The sequence below is a fragment of the Nelumbo nucifera genome, chromosome 1 (genome assembly GCF_055504915.1).
Source record: "Nelumbo nucifera cultivar China Antique chromosome 1, China Antique-T2T, whole genome shotgun sequence".
NCBI lineage: Eukaryota > Viridiplantae > Streptophyta > Magnoliopsida > Proteales > Nelumbonaceae > Nelumbo > Nelumbo nucifera.
The window spans coordinates 165,922,112-165,934,199 of record NC_142649.1 but is presented as its reverse complement, the minus strand read 5'-3'; the positions used below and the strand labels follow the sequence as shown (position 1 = coordinate 165,934,199).

The 12,088-nt window shown below is 45.3% G+C and overlaps 1 protein-coding gene across 1 annotated transcript; it reads left to right on the top strand.

Moving 5' to 3' along the window:
- Positions 1-634: 634 nt before the first annotated feature.
- Positions 635-1,681, top strand: LOC148804112 (protein ELC-like). Its single transcript, XM_088886850.1, has one exon. It carries the CDS (start codon positions 635-637, stop codon positions 1,640-1,642), a length of 1,008 nt encoding a protein of 335 aa, XP_088742976.1. The 3' UTR covers positions 1,643-1,681.
- Positions 1,682-12,088: the final 10,407 nt, after the last annotated feature.

Here is a 12,088-nt window from a genome sequence, read left to right as displayed (position 1 = left end):
GCCAAACAACACCTGCAAACTTACTACCCGTTCCAAAAATGTACCTTCACCTCATCAAAGCATGCTCAATTTTCAAAACAATACTGGGCCTGAATTCTCCTGGTTCACCCTTGATTAGTTGAATTACATCTTATCAAATATGAAAGTACCCTTTATGAAACATGAATCAATAAAATTAAAATAAGAAAGCTTTGATACGAATATTTAGTTGAGATTTGGTAAAGCAATATTATTTAACTCTCACAATATTATATTTAATTAATGAGTTTCCTAAAAGAAATTTAGTAGAAACATACTGGATTCGTTGAATGATGTGTTTCTTGGGGAAGAAGGTGGAAAGAAACATCCAGCAACGGTCATTAATCATTATTATATATATAATATAACCTTGAATTTTCATCATCATCCAACTAAACTAGCTTAAAGACATTGAATATATAATATAACCTTGAATTTTCTTGAATTCAACTTCTAGCCTTTTTGTAATGTACAAAACAAAAAGAAAAGACTATATCAGATTCATGCATGTATGATTACCAAACATATATTTTGAAGGAAAAAAAACAGATTTTTAATCTATATATTTTTTTAATTTCTTATTATTAAGTCTTCCCTATGGCTCACTCTGTTACCAATGGCACAACTATGTTCAATAATCCAATTCGTGGATGCTGCTCTTGCTTGTTCCTTCCCTTTTGCGCTATCCTATGGAGACCCTGATCAGAAATGGGTAATCCGCCGGCACTTGCTCTCCCTATTCCAGGACTTTCCCACTCTCCTCCCCTCGGCTGACATATTTGTCCATAATGATGGTGCCACAGTTTACCTTTTAAATGCTAAAGGTCATCTTCTGGTCTCCAAGACCACACCTCCTGTACCTCTCACTATCTGGGTCCATCAGAACTATCCATCAGCTCCTCCTATTGTCTTCTTATCTCCAACCTCCGACAACCCAGTTCTTGGTTACCACCCTTTTGTTGATTCGTCTGGCTTTACTACTTTACCCTACCTCGAGACCTGGCTTTACCCTCGCTCCAACCTATCTGACCTTGCACACAACCTTGTTCTCCTCTTTTCTCACCATCATCCTTTCTCTTTTCCTTCAGCCTCTGCTATGCGTAGATTCACTAACCCTTGTCTTGCCTCAAAAGAAGAGGCCATCGACCGTCTCTTTGGGGCGCTTCACTGTGATGTGGTGTCCAAACGTGCCCAACTGGACGAGGATATACAAGGACTACTAAGGTTGCAAGATCGGCTGCAGGACCGAGCCAAAATCACCACAACCATTTTAGAGGGGGCTGAACATGAAAAAACAAGTTTGGAGCGGAGACTGGCAGAAGTGACAGAGGAAGTTGACAAGTTGGAAGACTGGTTGAAAGTTCATGGCTCCAACTTTGATGTTTCCACTGAAGTTGATGATGATATGGGAGCATTTCAGGCTACAGATTTAGAGTCGGCAAGCAGACTCAACTTCATGGTAAAAGACAAGGCTATAGAAGACGTGCTTTATGCATTGGACGAGGCACTGATGGAAGAGGTGGTGTCTTCAGAACAATATATTAGACAGGTCAGGTCATTGGCAAAGAATCAGTTCTATTACAGAAATAGACTGATAAAACTAACAGAGACAAAGACTTCATAAACCAGATTGATTTAAGTACTCTTCGTTTCCTTGTACATGATGGACTAAATGGTTTGCTGTTTATTATTCCTCTCATTCTCTCATCAGTCGTTTAGTTTTATGAGAAGAAAAGTTGAATTAAGCTTTAATTTGTCTTTTTTTTTTTTTATAATAGGGAAAGAAAGCTTTGTCTTGTGTTAGATTGACTAAGCTCTCTCTTCGTTACATGTTATTCCAATAAATGAGGGCATTTTCTTGTTTAGCCGTGACTGAGCTGCCCTGTTAGATGAGCTACTTGTGTGATTAATATTATGTTTAGTTTAACAGTAAATAAACATCAAGAATTGGAAGAGATGAGACTAGTTACAACCACTTGCAGCTACGATCGAGTATTGAAATGTTCTACGAAAAAGCAATGGAACATACTATGGGGGGCAACGAGGGAACACTAGACCACTTGGTCAAACAGGGTTTTTATTCTGTAACTACAGATTGGATTGAGTGCAATAAAGTTTGTATATTTGACCAGCATGAACAAACTATGGATGAAAAGCAGTCGTTTTTCTAGTTTTGTTAGCTACGGTTGTTTAAGCCAGAGCAGAACCCATAGTTTTCCCTAGCCTGCTGATGAGATAGGTTGGTTAGAGATAATCAAGGCATCTATCATTTTCTATCTTTTTTGAACTTATTAAGGGGTCCCATATTCAATAAAATGGAAAAAAGAAAAGAAAAGCAGTTGACCTTCCTGTATATATTTCAAGTGATGAATTAAATCTTATAATAATTTAATTATAGTTGAATCCAAATGCAAATATAATATATAGTTTGGTCGATGGCGGCCACAAAAGTTAGCTATTAAATATTTCTTATGTTTTTGGAGGAACAAGTAATGCCCCCACCTCTCTCCGTCTTTATCGAATGCTCCGTATATATTATTTTCAGTTGCACCATAGCATCTATTTCACAACGCTGTTATATCTTATAGCAATGCAAGAGATATTGCCATCTGCCCATGCATCATTGCATATATTAAGCTTCTAATGAATCTAGTTAATGGAATTTATTGTGAATTAATATTAATGCCAATAATAAATGCTTTTCTAGTTTTGTTTTTCAAAATTAGTTACCTTATTTCTTATGGAAACGTCTTTTTCATTTGTAGAAATCAAAAGCGGTCAATAAGAAAGAAAAGATATATGCTCATGTATAAGGTTTAAAGTATCGACATGTATCGGTCCGTATCGATAGATACGTATCGTTTCGACTTCTGGGACCTTTCTGATACGTCCTTACAGTGGATGTATTGGGGTCTGACTGGTTCAGGGTGTGGAGGAGGTTTAAACCGGTTCCCCTGAACCTGTTATAAAAAAAAGTATCAAAAACTGTATCGATTCGCCTGATACGCCCATACCGGTATATCAAGCATATTGATATTTTGAACCTTGCTCATGTCCTAGTATAGACAGAAGAATTGGGCATATCAGATGTATCGATATTTTGAACCTTGCTCATGCTCTAATATAGATAGAAGGATTAAGAATATTTATGTTCATGATCATTGCTTTAATTTGTAAAAATTAAGCAATAACATTTATGTTCATGAAGGATAAAGAACATTTATGTATGTTCGTTATCTTTATAGAAAATCAGGAAGATTCCATATTTTGATCATCCATCTCACACCTCAATTGAACAGTTATCTAAGTGTCCTCACTCCTCGCAAATAAATTACGATGGGGTTACTGAGTTAGTTGTGTATATAATAAATTAATTGATCGTTTGATAATATATACAACTGTCCAGTAATCGATTGTCTCATGACCTAATAACAGCCTCGCTTGCCCGCAGCAAACACCATATCATGCTGACCATTAAACAATGGAGTGAGTACTTGGTGATAACTATAACATTTATTAACTAATGAAGAGGAAGAAGAAGAAGAAGAGGATCACTAACAATTAAGGAAGAAATTTAAGTTTTCTACCGAGAAGGAAGATGCTGAAGCTTCATCATAATTAACCTTATCATCAGAAAACTCCGTAAAAATGGTAACCAATTAAATGGATTTAATTATGTGATATTGTGATTAACATAAACTTCCGGTCCTTTTGCACATAATGAATACAAATTAAGCTTTGATGATGGGACAATCCTTATTTTGCTAGTCTCGGGTTGGGTGGGTGTTTCGGGCCGGCCGGTGTTCTTGTTTGGGGTTGTGCAGTTCCCTGTATTGCTTTATTTTGGGCGGGGCCGTCTTCAGTTTCTCTTTTTTTTAATGTTTTTTAATAAAATTTTTATTTTATTATCTAATAAATAAATAAAAATAATGGCACAATCCTCTACCTCCTAAAAGCCAAAAGCTTCCTCTAGCTAGAGCCCCAGCTGCTTTGCCTCTATCATTTGCCCCCATCAATAAAACAATACTTTAAAAAAAGAAAGCTATTTTATGAAATCTTAAAACACCACTCATGGTGAGGGGATAAATATAATATATTGTTTGGTTGGTTAGCTATATAAAAGTTGATGTAGCGCGATCTGGCTACTCCTTGTTAGAGGATGATCTAGCTTTTAGTCGGGCAGCGAGTTAGGTGAATCTGCAAGATAGGATCAGAGAATACGAGGTGGCTAACCCGACGAGGTCATTCCGATGCTTAAGTCAGTAAAATGATGCGAGCCGAAAAGCTTTGGGAGCTTAGAGAGCTAGAGAGCTAGAGAGTAGAAAAATCACGCGTACCTTGTATCATTGGGGTTGGTGCCTTTATATAGTTGAGCCCTCGCGGGTTTTGCAGATTGGTTCCGGGATCTTTGTCCTGATGGGATCTGTTTCCGCTTTGGTTGGGGAGCAACGTTATCAACAAATAAAGATTATCAATCCCGCCCGAACCGGGCGGGGAGAAGATAAGGCCTGCTGTTACGCGGCGTGATCCCGTGAGGTTCGGAGTTTGTTGGAGAGACTTCCGGGATCGTTACATGATGGTCCAGATCGGTAGCCTCGAGCTGATACTTCAATCTTTTAGTTCCGAACTGAATTGAGTGCTAAGGTGCCTCGATGCCGAGGTGACTATACGCCGGGGTGATCCTGCACCGAGGTGACCTTGTGCCGAGGTGAGCCTTGTGCCGAGGTGACCCTTGTGCCGAGGCGACTGAATACCTGAGCTCAATTGTTGCGAACTAATCTTGCTAGACTGAGATGTCATCTCTTGGTCAGGTCATGTCCACGTGTCCCCTTTTCACTAGGTCGGGCCAAATCACCCTTCATCAAAAGTACCTAACTATCCACCAGCCAGTGGAAGGTATATGCTATCATTCAACCCGAGCTATACACAAATTCCCTTGTATGTCCAGGGAATGCTCCGGTCAATCTAATCCTTCACCATCCACCCAAAAAAAAAAATCCAATCTATTGCTTTGATTGATGATCCTCTACATTGGTAGCTTTATATCCCCACTTTTTATTTGTGATATTTACACGTAATAACATTAAGGCTATTTGGTTTGAAGGAAAAGGTAGGGAAAGGAAGGGAAAAGTAGAGGTGTAAATGGCTCGTGGGTGGTCCGTGCAACGTGGTGGCCCGCGAGTCGTTATGGGCCATGCCGCCCTCTCTGGTGAAAATTTTGGGGGTTGGTTTGGCACGACTCACGACCTAAATCTGTGTGGGCCCGTGTCATACTGGCCCGTGGGTTGAGCCTTGGGCCTGGTCGGGCCGTGCATTGTGCCAAAGCTATTTATTTAAAAATAATTGACAATAAACTTAAAATTTTAATTTTATATGAATGTTGTGTATACAATTGCTTATATATACAATAATTAAATAAATTAGTATAATAAAATTAAAAAAGTATTTATTTTATTAATATATTATATACTATATGATGCGGCACGATCCGAGCACTCCTAGCTGGCAGCTGACTAGCTCCTTGTTGGCAACAAACGACACCTGAGAAGATGAAGAAGAAGGATTCCCGGGGATTTGCCCGGCGGGAATACTCCGAAGCTTAAGTTAGAATGCTGGGGAGGAAGGAAAGAGTATCAAAAGCTAAGAGTGTAGGTTGCACTAGATCACTGTGCTCGCGAGGTTAACTCGTGAGTAAGTAAGATAATCCAAGTTCAGAGTGAGTGAATGCGAATATCTCTCTCCTTCGCCTAAAAGGCTTTTATAGGGGCGTTCTTGTCAAATCGGGCGTAACCGCCACTGGCCTCCTGTCTCAGCCATTACCTGCCAGGTCTGCACAGGTGATCGTTATAGTGTACTATCCGCTTGGCTGAGTGACACGTCCCAAAGGGGCAGGCATGCCTCCATCTGTCGAGAGACGTGGGTCCAGACTGTAGAAAGGACAAGGACTGCACCGCTAGTCGAGAGACGTAGCGCAGTCTGACCGGTACGGTCTTGTCAGATGTAAGCTTCCTGAGAACATCGCATCACTCAGTTGCAAGTTACTTCGTAGCAAGCTATCATTGCCACGAGCTACTTTGTAGCAAGCTCTTAGGGGTACCTCGAGGCGACCCTCATCAAGGTTGGTTTCCCTAGCTCGCGAGCTGAAATAGTCTTGGGGTATTCCCTTCTTAGTAGCTCGGGGGACATGGAGCTCGCGTTGTAGTGAGCTCTCCCTATAGCGAGTTATGACGTAGCGAGCTACTCTACAGGCTCGTTACTTAGTTGTGGTCAGACCATGATGCTGAGCTGTTGCTCGTGCTGAGTCAGGTCCACGTGTCATCACCTTAGCGCGAGGAGTTCATGAAGTGTGACGGATTGATTTGACCAAAATTCAAACTTAATTGGCTGTTCATATTAAATGCGAGTGCGGGAATCAGGGGCTTTTATGGCATTTCGAATACCGAAAACGTGCTGAAGCAACTCTTAACTCCGGGTGTCATGCAGCCATCATTACCTCAATCATGGGATACATGCAGCCAGTCACATTTCGGTTTCAGAAGGCGTGCGGTCAGCTTGACTGCGAACCGTCAAATCTGCCTCGATCTGGGCCGTTGATTCGGAGGCACAGTGACTATAAATAGGACCCCCTGGGCCTCATTTCCTTTCATGCCATCTTGTTGCCTTCAGATTCTGAGGTCGTGCATCCATCTAGTCTACCCGAGTTCCTCAGTTTACTTCGTTTCGTCTCTTCCGGTGAGTTCCAATCACTGTCAATCATGTCTGGGTACCCATACCATACCTACTACTGGGGCGGTAACCAGGACGACGATGCTCCCTCGAGCTCGGGGGAGCTTGGGAGTAGGTCTCGGAGGCTCGGGAGACCTCCGGTGATGTAGAATCTACTTCCCAGGGGAGGGAGCCTGACACCTTCGGCCCTTCCTCCATGACGGCGGAGAGACTCAGGTCTCTAATCCGCTATTTTCACCTTCCTAGGGACCTTGTCTACAGCCTCCCCACTGGTAACTTCCCTTGGGAGCATGGTCCCAACGATATAGTTATCTTCCAGGAACAACTCGAGTCTGGCTTGCGTCTCCCTCTACAACCCTTAATAGTGGAGGTGCTAAACCATTTTAATGTTACCATCCATCAGCTTCATCCCATCGCTATTCGGAACATGGTTGGGACTATATCTCTGTGTTATGAGTATTGTCTCCCCTTGAACCTTGACATTTTTGCCTCTATTCTTTGTATAAAAAATGCCACTCCCGGGGTTCCACCGGAGAGGTGTTTTTACTACCTCTCTCCCCGCCGCGGGTATAAGTTCCTGTACGAGTTACCAAATAAGATTCCCGCCTAGAAGCGGGATTATTTTGTGGTCCGTAACCCCGAGGGGTGGCCCTTCCCAACTTCTTGGAGGGGCGCCATCTAGGTCCCCGGGGCCGAGCTTGACAACAAAACTCAGAAAACGATGTTGTCCTGGGCATCGGTAGGCTTCCTCTGTTCGGAATACTTGACCGAGGAGAAGCTCGTGCAGGCCGGCCTGAGTCTGGGTAGGTTGTCTTTTCAGGTCGCGTAGTGCCTTGTGGTAATATTGTGTATATACATATACTTTGTTCTTTACCAAATTGATATCTTGCGGTTTCTTTTTCAGCAGCCATCATGTCTGGTATTGACTCGCGGCACCTCCTCTCGAGCAACTAGAAGCACAAAGTGAAGAGGTCGCGCCCCGACCAGACCCCCACCTCTAGGGGTACCGAGTTCGGGTCTGCTGAGCCAAACTTCACCTCTCCACCGCCCAAAGTTCCGCTGCCTCCATCTGAAGGAGGTGCTGATGGGGCTAGCCTCGAGGAGAGCGAGCTCCCGTAGCAAGGGGTGATCCCTCCTAGTCCTTCTTAGACGTTTCCCTACCCGCGGTTCCTAGTGGGGAACTAGGAGGGTGTGAATGATTTCGTTGTGGCTCGACAGAAGAGCCGAAGGGCAATCTGCAATGAGGAGGTCGCTAAGTGGGGGGCGATGGAGCCTAGGGATCTCGCTGCGCTCACCGCCTCTCACTTTATGGTGGTAAGTGGTCATTCTCTTCTTCTCATCTTTCGCTTCCTTTTGTTGTATTCTGACTTCAGTTTCTTGTTGGCAGGTGAACACCACCATCCATGCCATGGCCCTCCAGACACACGTCAACTCCGGCGATGCTCGCAACTAGAGGGTCATCGTTCAGAAGCTCCAAGGCGAGCTCGACCGGACTCGAGGCGAGCTCCTTCACACTCACAAGGGGAGCGAGTCCCAGGAGCTGCTCGTCCGAGACCAGGAGGTGCAGATCGCCAGACTTTCTGAAGAGAGCATGCGCTACAGGGAGGAGTCATCGAGGGTGGCAGCGGAGAGGGAGCTCCTTTGCCAACAGTTTTGGGACTTGGAGTCCACTCTCCTAGACCGAACTTGGAAATTTGACAACATGGTGGAGGCCGAGCGAGAGAAGGCAATCTGGGACTTCAAGGACTCCCAGGAGTATCACGACCTCCAAGTGGAGTATGGCTCGAGCTCGTACCGCTCCAGATTCAAGCTCTGCCGTTGGTTGGTCCGAAAGAAATTTTCTGGGCTCAACCTCGATGGCATTACCATGAAGAGCCTATCTCCCGAGATGGCAGACCAGGCGGAGGAGGAAGAGAGCCTGACTCCCCGGAGGACGAGGACGAGGTGGAGGAGGTTAACCCCTGAGGCTGGCGGCATTGGTTTTCTGCTCTGATTTCTGGTGGCTCCCGGGTGCCATAAACCCGGTCTTGAAAAGATCTTGTTGGGCGGTTGTGCCCTTTTTACCTTCTCGAGCTGTTTAGCTCGTTTTTTTTTAAATGGTAATGAAATTCCTGAAATTCCTTCCTTTTTTCTTCTAAGTATGGTGTGCTCCCTTTATTTTTGCTAAAGCGATCTCATCACTTGAGCTTTCAGAGCTACATGCCCGAAGTAGGATTTTTCGGTAGTCGTTATCCCGAGCTGTCCTTTAACGTTTAAGGCATCTCTATGGTGTACCGCAAAGTGATTACCATGTGCGCCCGAACTATGCGTTTGTTGGTTATTACTTAGTTCATCCAACGTACTGAGACGAGCTATGCTTCGTGGGTTTAAACCCGAGCTGCTTACGCCTCTGATATTTCATACTTTGCCTTCACCGCTGAAGTGACTAAGTCTTTATTGATGTTGAGGTCTCAGTTAGCTCGGTATTTTATCCCTTAGGCTGAGGGGGTGACTTATAGTCTACCCTTGAAGTTTGCCCATGCCATGGAGGTGACTGGGTCTTGTTGTGCTGAGGTCGTGAGCCTAGCATTTTGGCCCTCAGGCTCTGGGAGTGACTTGTGGTCTACTCAGTAGTTCACCCGTGCCATAGAGGCCACTGGGTCTTATTGCGTCGAGGTCGTGTTAGCTTGACATTTTGGCCCTTAGGCTCTACGAGTGACTCAGGGTTTACTTAGTAGTTATAGGTAATATTGCCTTAAGTTGACAATATTCCATGCTCGATGTACTTGTTTCTCTTCTAGGGTTTCGAGCTCGTATGTTCCTTCCCCGGGAACTCGTTTCACCCAGTAAGGTCCTTCCCAATTCAGTCTGAGCTTACCCACGCCGGGCTCAGGTACCATAACTTTTCAAAGGACTAGGTCACCAATGCGGAGGTTCCGCTTCTTGACCTTGGCGATATAGTACCGAGCTACTCTTTGTTGGTAAGTTGCGGTCCTGATATATGCGAGGTCCGTTACTTCGTCGAGTAGGTCGAGGTTGGTACGTAGCTCGTCTTCATTTGCCTTATCGTGATATGCTTCCAGTCGTAACGAGGGTACCACGATCTCATCTGGGATGACTACTTCGGTGTCGTAGGTGAGGTTGAAGGAAGTTTCTCTTATGGCGGTCTTCTCTGTGGTTCGGTAAGCCCATAGAACACTGGGTAGCTCGTCTAGGCACGCTTTGAGTCCACGAAGAATAGCTCTGTTCATAACCTATGCTTGACCGTTTGCTTGAGGATGTGCGACCGAAGTGAAGTTCTATCGGATCCCCATGTCTTGACACCAGTTATGGAATTTGATGTCCTCGAACTGCTTACCGTTATCAGAAATCAATACCTGAGGTAACCCGAAGCGGCACACTATGTTCTTTTAAAAGAAGTTCTGAACGTTTCGGGCTGTGATTGTTACAAGGGGTTCGACTTCTACCCACTTGGTGAAATAATCCACTGCGACCACTAGGAACTTCCTCTGGCCTGTTGCTGGTGGAAACGGTCCAAATATATCGATGCCCCATTGCACGAAAGGCCACGGGCTAGTGAGATACTTGAGATCGGCAACGAGTTGATGGTGGATGTTGGAATGTCTCTGGCAATCGTCGCACTTTCTGACGAGCTCAATGGCGTATGCTTTCATTGTTGGCCAGTAGTATCCCTGTCGTAGTGCTTTTTGGGTGAGGGCCCTGCCCCCCAAGTGTCCGCCGCACAGACCCTCATGAGTGTCGCGGAGTACGAGCTCAACTTCGGAAGGTCGCAGGCAGCGCAGATTGGGGAGCATGTAGGATCTTTGGTACAACCGTTCGTCTACCATGACGTATTTGGCCGCCTGATGCTCTACCCTTCTGGCGGCATTGCAATCCGCAGGGAGGGTCCCCTGTAGTAGGAAGCTCGCGAGTGGGTCGATCCAACTCGGCTCTGCTTGAACGACGAGAGCGACCTCCTCTACCCCCCCGAGAATACTAGGCCGAGGCAGGTCCTCTATGTACACGGTCCTCATGGTGTTATCACTGGTGCTAGCCAACCGGTACAGGGCATCGGCCTCAGCGTTCTCCAACCTTGGGATCTGCCTGATGAAGTGTGATTGGAAGTTGAGCAGAGCCTTCTATAACTTTGCTAAGTAGGCAATCATAGTTGGTTCGCGAGCTTCGTATTCGCCTGTAACTTGGTTGACTACGAGCTGGGAGTCGCTGCAGATGATGATATGCTTGGCTTTCACTTCTTTGGCTAGAGCTAGGCCGGCTATCAACGCTTTGTACTCCGCTTCATTGTTAGATGCCGCGAACTCAAAGCGTAGTGCGTACTCCAACTTTGTGCCACTTGGGACATGCAGAACTATTCTGGCTCTGCTGCCCTGCTGGTTCGAGGAGCCATCTACGTAAAGGATCCAGGGCTCCTCATCCCAATTCGCGCTTGGCCTAACTAGGAGAGATGCCGCACTAGCTGCTACCTCACGATGCTCAGACTCAACCGGCCTGGGAGCTCTGGGCTCGCTCGAACTGGGGGCCTCGTGCTCAACCGGCCTGGGGACTTCGGAGCCAAAAGTGCACTCTGCAACGAAATCTGCTAAGGCTTGGGCCTTTATAGTAGTTTGCGGCTTGTATTGGAGATCATACTCCTTGAGCTCAATGGACCACTTCGTCAGTCGACCAGAGACCTCGGGCTTGAGTAAGACTTGCCTCAGAGGTTTGTTGGTGAGGACAGTAACAATGTGGGCTTGGAAGTACGGGCGGAGCTTTCGGGCTACAGTCACCAGTGCGTAGGCCAGTTTTTCTCTCTGGATATCTTGTCTCTGCTCCCTACAACACTTTACTAACATAGTAGATAGGTCGTTGGACCCGATCAACCTTTAGTACCGAGCTGACTACTTCGTCGCTGGCCGAGAGGTACAACTCTAAAACATCGCCCTCTTCGGACCGGGTTAAGACCGGTATACTGGCAAGGTACTTTTTGAGCTCGTCAAACGCGAGCTGACAATCTTGGGTCCATTCGAACCCTTTGCTCTTCATTGCCTTAAAGAAAGGAAAACAGCGATCTACCGATTTGGACATGAAGTGGCTCAGAGCGGCTATTCTGCCGTTCAACCTCTGAACCTTCTTCACTTTTCGATGTGGTCTCATATTGACGATGGCCTTTATTTTGTCTGGGTTGGCCTCAATGCCGCGCCGGTTCACAATGTACCCCGGGAATTTACCCGAGGTGACTCCAATGGCACACTTATTCGGCTTCAACTTCATATTGAATTTACGCAGAATTTCAAAAACTAAGTTCAAGTCTTGTATTAAGTTGCAAGAAAGCTGAGTTTTGACGACATTGTCGTTTATATAACAT

Excerpts from the sequence above, each read along its gene's own strand:
- LOC148804112 (XM_088886850.1), top strand. The coding sequence starts at position 635 with ATGGCACAACTATGTTCAATAATCCAATTCGTGGATGCTGCTCTTGCT.